The sequence below is a fragment of the Cheilinus undulatus genome, linkage group 2, assembly GCF_018320785.1.
Source record: "Cheilinus undulatus linkage group 2, ASM1832078v1, whole genome shotgun sequence".
Taxonomy (NCBI): domain Eukaryota; kingdom Metazoa; phylum Chordata; class Actinopteri; order Labriformes; family Labridae; genus Cheilinus; species Cheilinus undulatus.
In genome coordinates this window covers 49,055,673-49,077,127 of record NC_054866.1, presented here as the reverse complement: position 1 = coordinate 49,077,127, position 21,455 = coordinate 49,055,673, and the positions used below count along the sequence as shown (strand labels likewise).

General features: G+C 41.7%; 1 protein-coding gene across 1 annotated transcript in view; it reads right to left on the bottom strand.

Annotated features, from left to right (window-relative positions):
* Nucleotides 1–756: 756 nt before the first annotated feature.
* The window catches only part of zmp:0000000529 (WD repeat-containing protein 20), a 28,051-nt gene continuing 7,352 nt past the window's right edge, over nt 757–21,455 (bottom strand). Inside the window, exons 2-4 of the mRNA XM_041807271.1 lie at nt 17,669–17,851; nt 12,816–14,216; nt 757–6,400 (exon numbers count right to left, since the gene is read on the bottom strand). Coding sequence (XP_041663205.1) covers nt 6,353–6,400; nt 12,816–14,216; nt 17,669–17,851 — 1,632 coding nt within the window. The 3' untranslated portion in view covers nt 757–6,352. The remainder of the gene's footprint in view (nt 6,401–12,815; nt 14,217–17,668; nt 17,852–21,455) is intronic.

Genomic DNA, 21,455 nt, shown 5'->3' with positions numbered 1-21,455 from the left:
TGCAAAGAGGTGTAAGTTATGTGGAGTTTACTCTGTTCTTTTCCATCATCTGTGTCTCCTCTGGATCATCATTAAAGAAGAAAAGCTTGCTCCAGAAACTGACCCCTTGCTGATGCTCTGATTGGTCCACTGACTTACCAATCAGAGAGCCCCTCTCTTGGGAAGCATTGCTAGGTTAAGACAAACTTTTACCTTGGTCAGTGGTGCCTTCAAAGACACCTCCACTTGTGGTATGGGTGACATTGTAAGTTGATACATGATAATACACATCATAATCAGGGAGTATTTTCCTGTTTCCTAAAACTGAAGATTTATCACAAAAAGCTGAAGAACAGCTATAGACAATGCAGTGAAAAGGTATTTTCCTTCCTGACTTCTTAATTTTTGTATATTTGTCACACAAAAATGTTTCAGATCATCAAGCATATTTCAATATTAGACAAAGATAACCAGAGTAAATACAAACTACAGCTTTCAAATGATCATTTCATCTATTAGAAGAAAAAAGCGAAACCTGCCTGGTCCTATGTGAAAAAGTCATCGCCCCCTTGTTCAATCATGAATTAACTGTGATTTTTTGGAAGACTGAGTTCAATTTCACTATCCACACCCAAGTCTGATTACTGCCAGACATGCTGAATCCACAAACCCCTTAAATAAACTGGTCTGACAAAGTGAAGTTGGCTAAAAGATCTCAAAAAGCAGCACATTATGGCTTCATCTAAAAAAATTCAAGAACAGATCAGGGGGAAAAAAGCCAATGACATGGGCTACAAAGACATTTCTAAGGCTTTGGGACTCCAATGAACCACAGTGACAGCCATTATTCACAAATGGAAAAAACTTAAAACAGTGGTGAACTGTCCCAGGAGTGGCCGGCCAACCAAAATAACCTGCAGGCCTTACTTGACTTAGTTAAGGTCAGAGGTCATGATTCAACAATAAGAAAGAGACAGAGCAAGAATTGGATCATGGGAGAGTTCCAAGGCAAAAACCACTGCAGACCAAAAAGAACACTAAAGCTCATCTCACATTTGCTATAATCTTAAAAAGGCAGTCCATGCTCGAAAACTCTCAAAGGTGGCTGAGTTAAAACAGTTCTGTAAAGAGCAGGCAAAAATTCCTCCACAATGATGTGTGAAAGACTCATTGCCAGTTATTGCAAATACACAGTTGCTGCCGCCAAGGGAGGCACAACCAGTTGTTCTATTTAGGGGCAATGGCTTATTCACATAGTGCCAGGTAGATTAGGAAGGCTTTTTCCTTAATAAATGAAATTATTATTTAAAAACTGCCCTTTGTATTTACTCAGATAACCTTTGTCTGACATTAAAATTTGTTTGATAATCTCAAACACTGAAGTGTGACAAATACGTAAAAAATAAGAAATCAGGAAGGAGGCAAATACCTTTTCACTACACTGTATGCTTGAACACAAGAGAAAACATTTTAATACTGGCTGTATGTAATGCTCAGCTAATATCAAGTGGCTTTAACATTACTTAACAGCAAATTGACTAATATTGCATTGCTGGTAATGTTAGTAAGGTAACATTAATGAAATATTGACATTACTATTCAGTACAACTTAATGTTCATGCTAGTCTAGTAAAGCTAGAAGCAGATAAAAAAAATCCTTTTAATCTCTTTTTGCAGAAAAAAGCACTTGGTAAAAAGATCATGCTAGCTAACATCACCAGCATCAGTTATTGAATAAGTTTCAAATGATTTTGACAGGTTTTTAACCCAAAGTTAGTCCATTTGTAGGATATTTTCAACTGTTTCAGAGTCTAGTCTAACCCATTAACAGTGACCAAAGAGGGAAGGGTTTGACAAAAGGTCAGTTGAGCATCTTTCACAGAATAAAAACAGTTAAATCATATCGATCATATTGTGGTGAATTTCTCCTTCAGCGACAGCAGGTGTACTTTTTGCTCTCATATCAGACATCGTGGCGAAGCATTAATTTAGCCCTGATGCTGAGGTTGACCCCAGAGCTCATGAGCTCATTCAAGATACACCCTGCAGACATGCTGTTGCTATGACAACAGGGCTGAGTGTATGGGCTGCCTGCAACAATACCCCCCCACACACACCGTCTTGAACATGGTGCAGAGAAACTGGTGGTTTTTCTGTTGCACCAAGGGCGTAACCTTGGCTCTCCTGCAGTCTTGGAAGTTTGTGTGCTATTTATAGGATGCTACTGTTGGACAGGTGGCTCAATAACACGAGAAGTTCATAACAAAAAGTTTGTCATGTATCATGAGCATTCAACTGGAGCTGAGCATACTTGTAAAGACAGTAAAAAGAGATGTGGAAGTTTACCTCTGAGGCGTTTCACAGAAGTGGACTGAGATGTTTTGGTGACCAGGTGCAGCATAAAAAAAATGGCTGGCCACTGATTACTGCTCTAATTTCAGCATATTTGTTATTAAACACGTAGGGAAGCACATCCTTAGCATAGATGTCTTCTGTAAATGGCTTCAGGGATTTGCATTAAGGTGTCATAATGCTTAGTAAGATGATGTAGGAACAGACATTTTGTGTCATGAATGGACCTACACAGGTAAGGAGTACAAAAAATGAATGAGATAGAGGCTCAGAATATTGCATTCTTTGACAAAGTTTTGGTGTTTCCTCTGTAATGATAATCATGTCATGTCTGTCATGGCAAACAAGAAACATCCAGTTACAACTATGAAAACTAAGGATGTCTCTGGCTTTGAAAACTATTGGGAATACTGAGGTCGAATAAGTATTTAGTTAAAATACATAAAATAGGTTTAGTCGTTTGTAATGAATTTAAACATTTCAGTGTAAAAATGTGACATGGACCTTTAAATTCAGCATCGCAAGAGTAGGGGAGCCCACAAGTTTCAAAAAACAGGAGAACCTGGCTGCAGACATCAGGCATGTGCATTTAGGTCTCAGCTTTTGATCAGTAAATTAATAGGACTCTTCTTTAATAGCAGTTAAAACAGAACTTCTAAAATGGCTTATTTCAAGTTACTTTAAATGATCTTTTTAAGTCCGACAGTTATTTAAACATGTTTTTCCCCAGCCTTTTTTTGGACCATTAAAGGTGCAGTGTGTACTATTTATCCTGGTAGTATTTAGTAAAACAAACTTGGTAGAAATGAACATTATATGTAGGCCTCTCTATTTTAGTGTTAATCACCTGAATATATAAAATTATTTGGTTTTATAACACAGAAAAAGTCTTTTATTCATACATAAGGATGGATTCCATGGTCTCCGCCATGTTGGATTTTTGCATCATGCATGTTTCTACAGTACCACAGAAGTGACCAAATAATCAAAACAACTTTCTATATTGAAGTGATTAAACACCAGATCAGAGAGGCATATTACGTTTCATTTTCACCAAGCATGTTCTGCTCAATGCACTGAACTATTTCACACTGCACCTTTAAACAAATAATGTTGTCTCTGCTGAATGAATCTCACTTTACAGTTAGCTAAGCTTTCTTCTTGCTCTCCGTTAACATCAGTCTCTTTCTTTAAAAATTTCTGTGTCTCTGGGGCGCTGACAGTCTAGCCAAGTGGTTCTCAAAGTGGGGGTCGCAACTGAAAGCTGCGTCTTGATATACTTTCAAAATACAAAGAACATTTTTAATGGTTTAAATTATATATATTCTCCCATTAAATTACAAATGTAAGTATAAAAATATTTTGATTCAAAATAAAACAGCCTTCCCCCACTCTTTGGTCCCATATTTCCTGTCTCACCTCAGCTGTTCTATAAAAACAAAGGCAAAAAGCCCCAAAAATGCAAGCCTGCACACAACTATTCTTAAATGTGCATGTCTGGGGGTCCAAAGTCCCTGCCATCATTATTCTGAGGGTCACTAGAAAGTTAGGGAACCTCTGGTCTAGCGGTTAGGTCACACCACATCATGTACGCAGGCAGCCGGGGTTCAAGTCTGGCCTGCAGCTCTGCCTCACTTTTCTCTCGCCTGTTTCTGACACTGTCCACAGTTCCACTGTCCTCCACTCTGAATAAAGGCATGAGAAAGCCAAAAATGTATTATTAAGAAAAACATTAATATCTCCTACTATCGTTTCTCTCATGAAAGCTATGGCTGAAACCAGTGGATGGCAGTAAACACATGTGCAAACTGAAGTCACTGCACATGCTTACACACCTGTGAGCCTTGCATGTCTGATGTCTGAAGCCTGGTGCTTCAGTAAAGAAGGAAAACTGATATTTTAAAATTGATTTAGCTTCCATTTCTGACTCAAAAACAGGGATTTTTTTTTCAGGATTTTTCTTAGCTCTTTCAGGAATGCTAACCTTTACTTATGAAGCTGCATTTCAGTCATATGAGACCAAAACGAGCCTACAACATCCAAAGCTTGATCCAGGGGGGCAGCTGGACTTGTTCCACAACTTTTGACATCAACTAGTCCAGCCGACCCTTTTGGATCTAGCTTTGGATTAGCATGACCGGGATGAATGAGAACCTGCACAGACATCTTGCAATGTCTACTTTTCACTCAAAAATAATCCAGGAGAACTTCACTTTCAGCCGTTGTTAGAGAAAAAAAATAATCATGAAACGTTTTGTTCATTACTTGTCTCTGGCTTATGTCGAACAGGGGAGATTTATTTTGTTTGTTTAACCATTAAATGTAAAATAATAATCACAACATATTGTTAGGCAGGATTATAGCAGGCAGCCCAAGCCTACGAAATAAAGGAGCTTTTTTGTTGTCAGAGTATTTTGGTTCCTATTCCTTAAAATCCTCTGAATCCAACCACAAAGTTAAAGACCCATCTTGTTTGAAGTCTCACACCTCTCCAATCCTTTAAACCTAAAAAATGCAGGTGTTGTTGTGTTATAAGAGCTGTTTTCTGAGCAGAGGTCAGATCAAACCAGACAAAAACACCTCTTAAGTCTCTGATGGCAGCTCAGGATCGACCGTGGTTTATTGTATGTGCAAATTCTTGCAAGAGGCAATTCAGGTGCAACAGGAATGATGTCTAGACACAGAATACCAGATGCTACACCATGAGAGGATCGTGTGTGTGTGTGTGTGGGTGCGGTGTGTGTGAGCCGGTGTGTGTTCGGAATGTGCAAGAGGGTGTGTTTGTTCGTGAGCAGGATATTCATGAAGATGCTGTTTGTCTGAACTTGATGTTCATCAGGATTATCATCGTTCGGTTAACTTCAGCTGAGACGTACAGCCAACAGACACTCTGAATATTGCTCTCTGTGCTCGACTCGGGTCAGTTTCTCTGAAAAGTTACTCTGGACACAAAATGCTTCGGTCTTTTGACGAATTAAACCCAGCACACTTTCAGGGACAAACCGGAGAAACTCTATCACACAAAATAAAAACACATTGACATCTTCAAGTTCCCTAAAACAGCAGACATTCAATTTTAACTGTGGTTGCTATGTACAATAGAAGGATCTTCATATATTAATATTCTTCATCTGTCCTCTTTTCTCTTTACGTCCTTGTTGTCAAGTCATTATTCCATACACGTTTGTCCATTTGTATTTATAGAGTATTTTCAGTATTTACATTATAAATTACTACACAGTCTTGTGATAAAATAAATAACTTAAATACAACGGCCGTGGCTTTTGCAGTGTCTTTGCATGAAGGGGAAAACAGAAGGGATCGGATGAAGGACGAATGAAGGCTGAGCCTGCTGTTCGCTCCTTCAGGGTTGCAGATAGAGCGGATAAACAGTCTCTACTGTTTGATGCAGTCGTTCTGCAGAGAAACACGGAGGGCTGGAGTGAAGGCAGAGGGCCGAAGCACGAGGAGAAAACTTTACTCCCACAGTGGCACGAGGTGGGAAACTCTCCCATGTGTTACTGTGTCCTAACACTTAGCACCATAATAAAATTTAGACTTTTGTTTCTGTTACTGGAGATTTAAGGTAAACAATTTCTGCCCTTTAAACCTGATTTTATGACAAAGTACTAGTTACTGAGGTTTGGTAGAGGCCCATTAAAGTCACCCAGTATTATTACGTACCAATAAGTTTTCAATCTCTGACAGTGTGCTACATTTAATCATCTCTAGTTCCACAGATTTCCAGCTAACTTTATCTCAGATGTAAGATTTATGTTGCAGTGCAGTTTTATTCCACATGTGCAAATAATTCAGAAGTGTTTCCCACCCGGCCACCATGAGAGTAGAGTCCGCGTTGATCAGGGTTTGGATCATGGCTGGTACAGAGGGTTACACTGAGGGATAATACTGCAGTGGTAGGTAGAGTACAGTCTCTGGTTTTGGCCCCTAATTCCACATCATGTCAGACTGAAGGAAGATGAAGGATGAGGGAGGGGTGAGTGCAAAGCTTCTCCTCCAGCTATACCACTGTGCCGCTCGGAGAGTTCCCGTTCTGTGCTGTCAAGTTCTGTACGGAGAGACGAAACATAAAGAAGAGTTAGACACCAGGGACGATCACAACAAGAAAATCTATACTCTACTCAAGATAAGAGAGCTGTAGTAACTGAGAAAAAGAGATAAAATCTTCTCTCCGTGTTAAGTCATTTGTTTGGTTTGTGAAAAGATGCGGTCTTACATCCACCAGGGGAAAATACCACACAAAAACAAACTTATTTTTGATGAGCAGGGGGAAATAATCAGAATATTTTTGAATGAACACTTTTTAAAGTTCATAGTTCAACTAAAAAACTCTAAGATTATCCTGGAAACTTACAGCAGTAGATTTGGAGCTGATGATCTTGTTACAGATCTATCTAAGAGGTAACAGGCTTTTGTACCAACAATTCATTTGATCCCAAAGTATGAAAATACTGTTGATGTTTTTCAAATGCAAAGTGCATTAATTCCACTGCCTGGCCTTTTAACAAAAACTGTAACAGAAGATGATGCTGAGGGTAGCAAGAAATCATGGGAGATAGGGCTGGCCAATATGTCCTAAAAATAAAATCTCTGATTTTCACACCAAACATGATTTACAAATTTGATTTACTTTCTACAAAAGAAAAAGAAATGACTCAGTCAAGCTTTGTTTTATTTTGTCGACAAAATTTAACAGAACTAAATTGAATTTCCTTTTAAATGTAAACTGTTCTTAAAAGTGCACTGTGTAGTTTCAGGGAAGTATTTAGTATTAGGGGCAGTGTAAGGTATAGACATGTATTGTATTCTATGATATAATGATATTAATTGCATATACGTAAGGTCCCTTTTTTTATTATTTTATTTAGCTTATATTTTTGTTGCTTATTCTTATTCATTTCTATTGTATTTTACCACCTTTCTCCTTTGCTGTGTTGCTGCAATGACAGAATTTCCCTTCTGGGGATCAATAAAGTCTTACCATCTTATCTTATCTTATCTTCCCCTTACAGAATCACTCAACAAATAAAGCAGCAAGGGAACAATCTTAATAACGATAGACAACGTTACTCCCTTTATAATAGGTAATATTGTCTACTTTGTTAACCCATTTAGACCAAGTGCAATGTTTGCATGCTTCTACTTTTATGACTGGATAAAGTGTTTTGTGTTTTGGATGATCTCATCATTTATATGAATGATAAACTGCAGCATGATTTGATGATATTGATATAAATCTTATAAAGACCTGGATCGATGAGGAGTATCAATAGGGGCATCGGTATCTATAAAATTGAACAATCTCCATCCCTAACTGTAGAAGTATGACCATGAACCTGGGGTAGATGTTGATCTGTCTGATGTCGCACATCAGTGTTTTCTTAAAATTCCCTTTTTAAAAATAAATAAATAACACAGACTCATATACTTTAGAGCAATGCCAGTGTTTTGCCGTTAAAGCCAACGTTTTAAGTTGTTAAGCTGCTGTCAAGCTGCTACAGAGACATAAACAGAGACTTTATTAAATGTTGACATTCTCTGCAGTTTTTTCAGAAAAAAACAGGATTTGGGGGTCTGACTTCCAGGAATTATTAGGTTTTAGAGAGTTTTGTCTTTTTTAGGTGGGCTTAGGTCTAAATTGGTTTGTTGGGCTTTAATCATAATAATTTTGGTGTTCACAAAAGAGTTTAGTCTGCTCAACAAGCAGAGGCTCAAACAGTCCACACATTTCTCATTTCGTCAAGTGTGTCCAACCAATTCCTCCTCTACGCAAAAGCAGCAGAGGAAGTTCAAAAGAAAATCTAGATTTTTTAATTTTTCAAATTTAACCTTAATTTAAGCAGGTCGTGAGATTAAGATCCCCTTTATTTGAGGAGACGTGGCCATAACAGACCCAGGTACAAAAAAAATAAATTTTCAGCTAATAATTTCTGTATTAATACTTTATATAATAGTAATAATAAATCAAATTAATGTATGTCCTAATTCTTCTATTCCAAAGCCTGATCCATGAGGGACAACTAGACTTGGTTAAGTTTCTTGAGCCTTAGCAAAGTCTTGATATCCCTTCGTTTGGCTCCTGGATCCGCCGCTCTCTCTGAAAAAGAGCTGTCAAATAGTGGCCAGTCTTCCAAATGAATAACACAAAATGATGTTACAGTATGAGTCAGCACACTGCTATTATCAAATAATATTGTTACACCTGCATAACACACCGAACTCCCAGTGTGCCAGATTAACTGATGGTAGTCGAGGCTGACATTCAGAGGACTATTGAGGTCTCTTGTTTACCTTCAAAAGAGCATTAAATATGCAATTACATTGTTTGCTCCTCCATTATAAGAGGAAATGAGGGAAGCATCACAAAGAAAGTTTAAAGCAAAAAATATCTGCAAGGAAATTAAGGGCACAGTAACTGTGAAGATGCCTGTTGAAACAATGCAAACAGCAGTCACACACTAAAAAAACCTAATGACAATGCTTTCATTCATATACTTTCTGAAAGAGTTACTTCGCCCATCTATTGATTAGGGCAGGTGCGTCAGAGGGCAAGGTATCCAGCAAACAGTTCAAAGAAAACTCCTGCACACTGCCCAACTTGCACAAAAGAGGAGTATTCATTTGCAACGCTTTAGGTACTAGACCACTGTTGCCTGATGAGGGTCTAGTACAGAAACCTTGCAAATAAACCCCTCTTTTTGCAAGATAATCAGCAAGATGGCGCCACGGACGGCAGCCACAGTGTTTTGGTGCGCTGTGTTTTGTTTTGTTTTGTCCGTAAACTTTAGTTTTTGCCACGCTATCAGGAGTTTTTCACCAGAGATGAACTTCTGAACATCAGGGCTACAACTCCAGTGGATCTAATTCTAATTCATTGAATCTTCTGCGGATTTATGGGACATTTTGGTCAAAGGTGTGCTCACCTTCGCCAACACACTACGTAGGAAGCGCCGTAGGAGAGGACAACGTGCTGGCGTGCTCCTTTGCCAACGTGGACATCGCACTCTCTTCTTCATCTGTCCTCTGCTTCACGGAGTCCTGGCTGTGTGAAAACACTCCGTGCTGTATTTGGAAGGGTTCCAACTTTTCAGAGCAGACCGGCAAGCGGTACTCTCTGGCAAGAAGCAAGGTGGAGGTATCTGCTTTTACATCAATTGTAGCTGGTGTAACGATGTGACTGTGAACCAGAAACACTGTTCGGCTGACCTGGAATCTTTCTTCATAAACTGTAAACCGTTCTACTCGCCCCGTGAGTTCGCTTCATTCATTCTGGTCGGCGTTTACATTCCTCCAGCTGGTAACGCACAGGAGACGCAGCGTGTTCTGGCCGACCAGATACAACATGTGGAGAGGAAAAACCCGGACTCTCTGATTATTGTCCTTGGTGACTTTAATAAGGGAAGCCTCACTCACAAATTCCCCAGATATTAACAGTTTATTAAATGCCCCACCAGGAAGGAGAATACTTTGGATCACTTTTACACCACCGTTAAAGACGCCTTTCATGCCGTGCCCCGTGCTCCACTGGGTGAGTCTGACCACGTCATGATTCATCTGATCCCTGCTTACAGGCAGAAGTTCAAACTCTGCAAACCTGTGGTAAGGATTTTAAAACACTGGACCAGTGAAGCTGTGGAGAAGCTACAGGCATGCTTGGACTCTACTGACTGGGATGTTTTTAGGACTTCTACCAACAGTCTGGATGAGTACACAGACACGGTGACGTCATATATCAGCCTCTGTGAGGACAGCTGTGTAACATCTCGCATCAAAGTGAGTTACAACAATGGCAAACCCTGGTTCACTGCCAAACTCAGGAAACTCAGGTTGGAGAAGGAGAAGGCATTTAGAAGTGGGGACAGAGACAGCTTCAGGGCAGCTAAGCATGAGTTTAGCAAAGCCGTGAGAGCAGCAAAACGACAGTACTCAGAGACACTTCAACAACAGTTCTCTGCCAACAACACTGCTTCTGTCTGGAAAGGCTTGCAAAAGATAACCAACTACAAGCCATTGTCTCTTCACTCCATCAACGATCTGTGCCTGGCAAACCAGTTGAATGAGTTTTACTGTCACTTTGAAAGACAATGGACAAGTAAAGACTCCATCCCCCAACTTCACACCTCCAGCCCACCTCATCACACAGGCTCCACACCCCCATCCCAGCAGGGGCCCAGAGTCTCCAACAGACCTGCGCTCCAAGACTCCTTTTCCTCCCCCACCTCAGCGACACCGCTCTCTATCCAGGAGAGAGACGTCAACAGACTCTTCAAGAGATAGAGGCCCCACAAAGCAGCAGGACCTGACTCTGTCTCCATCTTGAAGCACTGCTCTCTCCAGTCTTCACAGATATCTTCAACACATCACTGGAGACATGCCATGTGCCAGCCTGCTTCAAGACCTCCACCATTATCCCTGTTCCTAAAAAGCCAAGGCCCAGTGGACTTAATGATTACAGACCCGTCACTCTGACCTCTGTGGTAATGAAGTCTTTTGAGCACCTTGTGCTCTCTCACCTGAAAGCCATCACAGACCCGCTCCTGGACCCCCTGCAGGTTGCCTACTTAGCCAACAGGTCTGTAGATGATGCCGTCAACCTGGCCCTCCATTTCATTCTGCAGCATCTGGACTCAGCAGAGACCTATGCCAGGATCCTGTTTGTGAATTTCAGTTCTGCCTTCAACACAGTCATCCCTGCCCTGCTCCAGGACAAGCTCTCCCAGCTGAGTATGCCTGCCTTCACCTGCAGATGGATCACAGACTTTCTGTCTGACAGGAGGCAGCATGTGAACCTGGGGAAGCACATCTCTGACACCAGGACCATCAGCACCGGCTCCCCCCAAGGCTGTGTACTTTCCCCACTGCTGTTCTCCCTGTATACCAACAGCTGCACTTCCAGTCACCAGTCCATCAAACTCCTGAAGTTTGCGGATGACACCACCCTCATTGGACTCATCTCTGATGGGGTTGAGTCTGCTTACAGACTGGAGGTGAACCATCTGGTGACCTGGTGCAACAGGAACAACCTGGAGCTCAAGGCCCTGAAGACAGTGGAGATGGTGGTGGACTTCAGGAGGGACACAGCCCCCCCCCGCTCCCATCAAACTCTCTGACTCCACAGTACCCACTGTGGAGTCTTTCCGCTTCCTGGGGTCCATCATCTCCTAAGACCTGAAGTGGGAGCTAAACATCACCTCCCTCATCAAAAAGACACAGCAGAGGATGTACTTCCAGAAGAAATTCGGCCTGCCAAAGACTATGATGGTGCACTTCTACACGGCCATCATAGAGTCCATCCCCTCGTCCTCCATCACCGTCTGGTACTCTGCAGCCACCGCTCGGGACAAGAGCAGGCTGCAGCGCATCATCTGCTCTGCAGAGAAGGTGATCGGATGCAACCTGCCAACTCTCCAGGATCTGTACACTTCTAGGACTCTGAGGCATGCAGGCCAGATCTTGGCCAACCCATCTCACCCCGGTCACAAACGTTTCAAGCCCCTTCCCTCAGGCAAGAGGCTGAGGTCCATCAGGACTAAAATTTCACGCCACAAAAAAGTTTCTTTCTCTCTGCTACAACACTCATAAACACTGATTCCACCCCTACCTCCACCCTCCACCCACCACTAACTCATGCAGCTCTCAGTCATTGACATCCCAGTGATGCACTCGGTCCAGCCCAAGTTGGGTTAAATTAATGTAAATTACGGTGTATGTCTTATTTTATTTTATGCCTATGTAAATAACTGTATATATCTTGTATTATTTTATTACTATGTAAATAACTGTATATACCTGATTTTATTTTATTTTATTCTAATTATTAATACATGCACCTTACCTTATTTTTATTATTATTTTTATCTTTTACCTATTTATCTATTTTTCTCCTATTTTTATCTACCATGTAAGTATACTTTGCACCAAAGAACACCAGAACAAATTCCTTGTTAAGTGTAAAAAACCTACTTGGCAATAAATCTGATTCTGATTCTGAAGTTGGGTAGTATGGGAGAGTTTTCTTTGAACTGTTTGCTGGATTCATATGCTGTCTAAAATGGACATACAGTCCAAAGGATGTGTTCAAACACAGACAGGAAGTAGTGGAGGGACATGTTTGCTTTGATTACTCCTAATAAAATCTGTGCTAGCTCATTTTTTGATAAAAGGAAACAGTTTAGACAGGTTAGGTCTACATTTCATTACTTTGTGGTAATTTGATGATTTGGACAGCATAAGTGCAGCATTAGCAGCCACACTTCATGAAAAGACATAAGCAGCTATAAAAATGAAGGATTTCTCTGACTGTTGAAATGAAGAGGTATGCAAGTACTCAACTAAAAACATACATATATAACAACGGTTTATCCATTTTTAAATATTTTGTTGTGAAATTTCAACGTATTGTACCTTTAAGTTCTGAACCCCCTCATTATGTTTCTCTGTAAAAACAGGAAGTTGAAACATACCGCCTTCCCCGGCCGCGCCCAGGTGCAGATGAGACCCTCTTGGCAGGCGGTGATGATGCAGTCGTCCATGAACACCAGGACAGTGAGCCGCTCGTGTGCGATCTTCTTGCACACCAGCGGCTCTAGCAGCGGCACCTCGTGCATGCGCGGGCACAGCGTGGTGCCCAGGACCTTGGCAGCGTCCAGCCGGTTGCTTCTCGGAGCCACATTGATCTTATCGTTGCTTTTGCTGATATTTCCCAGGCTGTGGTACCTCTTGTGCTCCTTCTCCACCCCACTGCCACAGCCGGACTTATCCGACTTGCGCTCCTGTAGTGACAGCGTGGCGAAGCGGCCAATGCTAAATGGGGTGCTATTTCCCCCAGTGGTGCTCCCTCCCCCTCCTCCACCTCCCCCGCTGCCCTCTGTCGTGCCCTGGCCTTTGGAGGCATTGGCCACGGCGGGGTGTGGCAGAGAGTTGGAGCGGGACAGGGAGCGAGGGAGAGGTAAAGGAAGCGTTGGTGGGTTGGACGTGCCAGTGTTAGTGTTTGGGGGGTGATGATGCCCCTCCACCCCTCCACTTCCTCCCCCTCCTGAGGTGCTGTTAACTGCAGAGTTGGACAGCGACGGCCCAAAAGTGTTAGTAAAGGCGCGGGTCAGCGGCAAGCGGGGGTATAAAACGTCATCCGTCAGGTCCCACAGACAGAACTGAGTGTCCTGTCCCACAGAGCCGAACCGATACGTGACAGAGGCCGAACCGCCTCCTTTGGAGCTGTGCCGAGAAAGACGCGACAACGTGCTGCTCGTTCTGACCCGGCCGAAGTGCATGGAGTTATTTGGTGCCCCCTGATGGAGGTCTTCCTCACTACCGCTAAGCTCCATTGGCTCCTCGTCCTCCAGGGAAGTCGTGAAGGGGTCAAACGCCACCACATTGACCCAAGACTTGTGTCCATGACCTCTTGCAACAACCCGGCTTTCCGCGAATGACCAGACAGTGACTAGATCATCCTCTCCACCTGTGGCGAGATATTTCCCATCAGGACTCCAGGACACACAAAGAAGCCCGCCAAAGTAGCTCTTCATCACACCCTGCAGCTCCATGGAGTCAAAGTGGAAGACGCGCAGGCAGCCATCCTGGCCCACACATGCCACATGCACGCCATCCGGGGAGAAAGCAAACTCATTCAAGCCGCCCTCGCCCACGGCCCATCGTAACAATGGATTGCGTGGCGTCTTGGTTTTGCAGGCGTAGACAGCAAAGCCTTCGCCCTGCCGCAGCAGAGAGTACTGTGGGGCTGTGGTGCCACACGGGTGGTCCACGTTGTAGAGGTAGAGGTGGCCACTAGCATGGGAGGCTAGAAACAGGTTCTCTGATTTAGGAAGCCATTTTAGACACGTCACCTTGGATTTGTCTATCAACCTCTGGAAAACACAAAGGGAGCAGAGAAGGAAGAGAGAGATTTAAGAAAAATGGAAATGAAGAGGAGGAGGAAAATTAAAAGATTGAAGAAAAGGAGAGTAAGGAGAAAAAGTGAGTCAAGAAGTTATAAAAATTAGGTTTTAACATATTTGTGTTTATGTAGACTATAGGTTCTCAACTGGTGGGTCAGGAACAGAAAGGGGGTTGCCTCCAAAGCCAGGGACATGTCTGTTAATTCCATATTAGAATTATATTTTCCAAATAATTTTTTTTTACGTGGAAATTATTTCACAAAACTATTCCTGAACCTGTGACTTCCATTAAATTCACTTCAGGTCGCTTTCAAAGTAAGAGCATGCAGCTTCCTGTACTTTACAGAGCTCACTGAATAACCAGCCAAAGTGCCCAAGGCGCTTTTATAATGAAATGATGCTTTACCTACATGGAGTCCCTCCAGAGCTCTGCAAGAGTGAATGAAATAAGAATCCATTTTTGTAGATTGGAATCAATCCATGGCTCTTTATTGATGTAATGTGTTGAGATCTACTGGATTTGGATTGTGGACCCTTCCTGACACAGGGCTTTTTTTGTTAAAATATTATGCTTCAGAGAGTACCTGCAGAGCATCAAATGTTAATTTCTTCAAAGATTATGCTTTGAGCTTTGTCTTCAATGGACAGCTAAAGAAAAACACAAGCTATGGGGAAAGAGTGGGCAAAGACATGCACTAAACAGGGCTGGGATCAGGGTTCGAACCTGCAACTGCATGCGTCAGACAGTAGCCACTGTGTATAGGCACCTGCTCTACCTACTAAACTAAACTGGTGCCCTAAAATGGCAATGTTTTAAAATATTTTAGGGGCTTTCTGTCTTAAATCCGAGAGGAAAGGGCAGCGGATAGTGCAGGAAATCAGGGAGAGGGCAGGGATGACACGTGGTTAAAGAGCCATAAGGGGGCTTCAAACCTTTGAAGACGAGCTTCTGTATAATGCGCAATCTAACCGCGACTCAATCTGCACCCCTCAAACGTTCATTTTAATGACTGCAAACTGTTCTTTGTCAGGGGTTTGATAGATGCACAGATTGTGGTGGTTAAATATTAAAACAGTCAAAATTACTATAATCAAAACTTTTTAGAGATATATGAAATAATTCTTAAACATAGCAGTTTTGTAAGTAACATTCAGGCATTAGCCACAACTATACGGTCCATAATTAATGAATTCTGGGTTTTTAAACACCATTAATCGAATGCTTTATTGTCCCTTTGGTTAGGCCATGTCAGCCTCTCCCTGCAGCCACAGTGATGACGAATAAGACCACCACCACTCCTTAAAGGTCACATATTATGCAAAATACACTTTTTCAGGCTTTTCTACAAAAAATATGTGCCCCTGGCCTGTCCCCCGCTGACTCAGAAAAATCCCCCCCCTTTCTCCACCTTTCAGAAAATGTGTGCTGAAACAAGCCATTCTCAGATTTTGCCATTATGACGTCATGTGGGGAGTTAGCCCCACCCCCAGGTTCAGTCGGCCCTCCCCTTTTGGAAGAGAGTCCGGCCCTCCTCTCCTGATCAGGAGAGCCACATCTTTTTTCTGTGAGGGGTGGAGTCAGACAGCTCATTAACATTTAAAGCCACAGAAACCTGTCTTAAAAAGGTAAAATATGTGACCTTTAATGTCACATTTCACTTTAAAAAACTCACAGAAAGCTGAGTGGAAAAGTCAAAAGTCATCTGCTCCCACTGATATCAAACATTTACCTTTTTCTATCACACTGCTAACTTTTCCATCCATAGTAAGTTCCTTTTTCCGTGGTTAAGTTAGATCTTCAATCTACCCAAATATTCTTTACTTGATTTCAAAATGAAAGCAAGTTTTTATTCAAAAAGGAAGTCAGTAAGTCTTAGCTTAAGACAGAACAAAAATGAACAAAGAACAGTTTAAAAGCAAAATAGTGGAATTTCAAAATGCGATAAAAAAGGAGACTAAGTATGATTAACTTCAGAAAGTCTGAGATTCATGACGATTAAAAACATTAAATGTTTGACTGTTATAGTTGTAAAGTTATTGTTGATTTCAAAGTCACTTATTTATAAGAAAATGTAATGGATTATCTGTTAACAGAGTGTATCCTCTGCTGTCATGGTGCTATTTTCAAGGGGTGTGAATTTTGGACCTGTTGATAAACATCCATATACAGTATTTGTATTCTGGTTGGCCTTCTTTGAACACACGTAGGCTAAATCATTGCCAGATCCTTATTTATAAGGCTAAACTTAATCTGCTGCCATCATACGTGTGTGATTTTATTAGTGCCTAAAGTGCTGGAAGCTAAAGTCTCCGCTCTGTGACCCAGCCACAAATTTTCCTTTTGCTCTCTGTTCACAAAGTCCGTCTTGAAACGAGTCAAAGGAGTTTCAGGTACACTGCTCCTGCAGCCTGGACCTGATGTCTTATATGTTTAAAAATCTTTTAAAGGTAGACTAAAGCTTGCTGCTTTGTGACTCAGGTTTTGGTTTTTCTGTGATTGTTACTGCTCTGTTTTTGTGTCTGAGTCTTTGTTAGTTTCATTGCTGTCTGTCTTGGCCAGGACACTCTTGTAAATTAGATTCTTAATCTCAGTGAGGTTTTCCTGGTTAAATATATTTAAATAAATAAATATTTCAGGTTTTGCCATTTGCCATGAGAACAAGTAAATTTTGGTTGCTCTCTCAAGATCCAGACCAATTTATCTTGCTTTAAGGAGAAGACAACGTTGTGTTCCCATAATAATGTGCTAATATCTCATGACCGCTGATGCATCTTTAAACATTGTTTGGTCTCGTCTCTTTGTTCAGTCATATGTTTTGTTCCATCAAACACACAGACTGCAGCATTTTACATTAAATGAATTTGAGTGGTTGAAATTTTTCTGAAATTTGGGTCATGGTTTCTCATGTAAGGGGGAGGTGGTGGTTGGTGGTTGGCTAGACCAGTTGAGAACCACTGATGCAGACGATACATACCGAAGCCAGCTCTTCCCAAGCTAAATGTCTGATTAAAAAAGCTAAAAATAAAGTGATGACAGAAGAACATGCAGAAAGGACACATGGGAGGGTCTGCAGAGATCAAGAGACAGGCTGCAGCAGAGACGCTGAGGAGACAGTCTGGGTGGGCGAGCAAATAAAAAGATGTAGAGAAGCAAACCCAAGGGAGGCAAACAGATATGAGACTGTCTTCATGCAGCAGTACACACAGACTCTCCAGGAATCTCCCAAATTTAATTGGGGATCCCATTAAAGAGAAAAAGGGAAGATGAGGAGACATGGTGATAGTGGGAAAATGACAAAGCTTATTTGAGGCTGAAGAAGGCGTCTGAATTTCTACACTAAAACAAAACGAACAAAGATACAGGAACAACAAACTGCTCCTGTCGCCGCATTAATCAGAGCAAAGAAAGGCAAATACCACACCTCCTCGTTGAAGAGTTTACTGGTTTCCTTCTTGATGGGGTCAAGGTACTGGACCTGTCCGGCTGAGAAACCCACGATCAGAGCGACGCTCTCTGCCGTGGCCGAGTACTGGTTGAAGTCGTGACACGTGGGCTGAGTCCCCTTGTAGATTCTCTTGTCTATGGGCTTACTGAGGTCTACAGCCTGCAGATGGAGAGACCAGAGAAGGAGAAGTTTCAGGGCCGGAATCATTTGTCCAGCATGATTTATTTTGAAAGCAAAAACCACACAAAAACATTTACCAGAAATACCAACATCAGCTAACAATGCATCTCACATTACTGAGCCTTTTCTAGTGGGTTGTTTTTCTTCTCTGACAGAAGATCATCAAGCATCAATGACAAAAAGTCACATTGAGAGATTTCCACAGCAGCTGGAGTTGAGTTAAATATGAAAAAGTTTTTATCCAGCTAAAGATGGATGGTAAACATGGAGTTTTGGTGTCAGAGTGAAGGAGTAAATGTTCTCTGTGGGAGCTGCTGTGTGAGCTGAAATTCAACAATCACACACAGAGAAATCCATCAGCCTAGATACAAAGGTGCAGCTACTTTTAACCAACAGCAGCAAAAAGAGACGAGAAAGCATCATTCATGGCTGCAGGAGGATTTCTGGACTGTAAGCACTCTTGTTATTGTACCATCATCAAACAGAAAGGTCCCTCCTAATCTCTGAGGGTTTACTCAAGTCATTCTGTGATAAGCTTCAGTCCTTGATGCCGACATTTAATGAACATGGGAGGAAGTCACAGCCATAAGACTGATGAAACAATAAAACACATTATACTATGATGTAGAATTGCAATGACTGAAATCAAAAGGTTGTCCCTCTAACCAACTCATATTTTATGCCTATAGTCATGGCTAGTAGGGTTGCACCAAAACCACTAGGGATGATACAGAAACTTTTGAGATGTACAATACTGAATTTTTGTCACTGTCTAATATGCAGATATTTCAAAACTCGTTTTGTGATACCATGACTGATATATACTCCATAAATGTGCTTGCCTTATAAGGTGAGCAAGACATGGATAACGATGGAAAGTTTTTGACACACTAGATCAACTGTTTAATATATCTACTGAACGGATATATTTCACAATTATCTGGGAAACCTATACAGAGCTAACCTTGCAAAGCAGATGGATACGCCTGTTTCCTTGTTTTTCACTGGTGAATCCATCTTGCAAAGCTCCCATCTGAACCATTTGGGCCCAGTTAGAAAGTGACAGGACCAATCAGCTATGAGAGGCAGTACTTTCAGGCGCAGTAGAGTCATGACGTAAACAAGCAGCAGCAAGAACTGGTGCAGTTATGGAGGAAGAGATTAGCGTGGATGCTGCTAAAGCACCAGTTTTATCAGAACTTGACGACATTTCTTCATTAAAAGAAGAACAAAGAACAGCAGTGAGTTGTTTTCTTTTCAAAAATGATAAAAGTAGAGTACTTACATGTCTATAGTTGCCATGTTTCGCATTATTCCTCGGTAGCTGTGCATGCGCAGCTTGCACAACACAACACCACGTGCTTTGTTGCTCTGATTGGCCCGTAGAGAAGTGACAGACAGAACGTTCACCCAATCATACTCCGAGGATTTTTCAAAGCCTCTGTCTTTTCTCAGAAGTTTCCTATTGAAGCTGACATATCAGGTTAGGGCCAAACAGAGTGACAAGACAAAATGAGGTAGTCGGCCATGCCCAAATATGGTTGAAACCTGAGCTCTACAGCTTATGCTGCCATACTGTATGCGGCAAAACCGAGACTCTTAGAGTTTCTCACCAAAGCCAGTTGGGATACACGCTAAAACATCTTCTCAACCAAGACAAGCTTTTAATGTGGCTCTTTCCTTGTGTTTTAACAAAGAAATGTTGTCCAGTTCTGTTTAAACCGCCACTATGCTACATCTACAACTGTGCTAACAGCTACCACAGCAGTAGCCATTGTATACACCAGCAAAAACTCATGCCAAAGCAGGCAGGGAGAAGAGTGGAAACATCTTAAGGGTTATGAAAGGCTTTCAGTGTTGTTTTTACTGTTTATTTCATTCAGAAACGTGGCCCAGTTCTGATAAAACTGCTGCTTGTTACATTTCCCTCCAAAGAAAACACAAATTTTATAACAAAGGTCGCTAATGGGGAAACTAACAAAAATTGAATGAACAAAACAAAATGGGTCCTGGGTTTCTAAAAGGTTGCAGGGTTTATTTCTCCACACTGCCACCCACTAAGTCTATCAAAATGATAGAATAAAAAAAAAGACCCAAAATAAGGACTGGTGGGAGTCATTTCAAATAAGGGGCAAGTGAAATAAAAATATTTTTTGATTTTTCCCCTCGCACACAAACAAAAGGCCCTGAAACAAAGTTTTCTCTTTCTCTTTAAATTCAAACACAAATAGAGAGTCAACTGATGGTATTGACCCTCACACACTCATGACCCCCCACAGAACTGAGCAGTAACCTGCTCCCTATATAGCCCCCCAGCCCTGCTGATTACCAACAGCTCTCAGCTGGGAGCAGCCACCTCAGGTGCACCAAGTTTCCTTAAACAAGCAGGGTGCATTTCCACTGAGTTTATGTAGGGAAAAAAAATCATCCAGTTTCTTAAAAATCTAACAAATCATAACACTGCTATACTGGGATAAATCAGAGCTAATCACTGCACTGGCTGCAGCCATTGCTTTTGGCTACTGCCTCATCCTCCTCAAATGATGCTGATTGGTGAGAACAGTTTTTGGTTTCTTACATATGTTGTGTATTAGAGCTTTTTAAGATGGATTTGTCTGATGACAGACATGGAGGCTGGAAAATCCATCTGCTTTGCAAGGTCAACTGTTATAATCTTAATTCAAAACTCTATATTTTCGATTATTCTAAATGGAGCCAGGTTTTATTGTTGTATTAATGCCAGACGGGTGCTATAGCACATCTGAAAGCTCTTTGCTAACCAACACTGAATGACCAAAAAAATGAAATATAAGTAACCGCCAGGATGGCTGTGTTGTTAAGAGAATAACTTCACTTCTCTTTAAAAAACAATCAATTTATACAATCAATTCAATGATGTGTTTTTAGGTACAACAGGGCTGTGTGGAAGATCGTTTCTGATGCCACAGTCATTGGACAAGCTGCCTGTGATATGGAGCCAGCAGGGAAAAGCCTTCAGGGCTCTCATGCCAGTCTGGGGGTCCCTGCGCAGCAAACATAGGCTGAACACGGCTGGTGGTGTTGACGACTGGGGCGGAGGGTCCGAGTCAGTGACTGGAATGTGACCTCTCTTCAGGAGGACTTTCGCATACCTACGGTCTGCTGGGAAGATACCTGGTTTCTTTATGAGGACCACCAGGAGACTGGAGAAGAACAGGACCAAAGTCAATGCTACAAAGTGCCAAAATGGCATTTACTCCCACTCCTAATCTGACCTGACCTTTCAAGGAGAGCAGCGCTAGCATTAAGCTAAAAATACAGATGTACATCACATTCCAGCTCCTAAAATATTTGAGTTTTCTGTGAATGACAGCATTTTTTTTAAATCACATCCCTTACTGCCTATATGTACAACTGATATATGGTATGAAAATATCAGCAGTTTTTTTTAATCTACCAACACTGCCAATTTACTTTTTAAGCTAAAACCTGCAGATACCAACATTATCCTGGTAAGATTATGCATCCCTGAAACAGACATTTTCCTATGGTTAGTAATACCATTTAAAGTTGAATTATTATGAAAACCACTAGTGTTAACCAC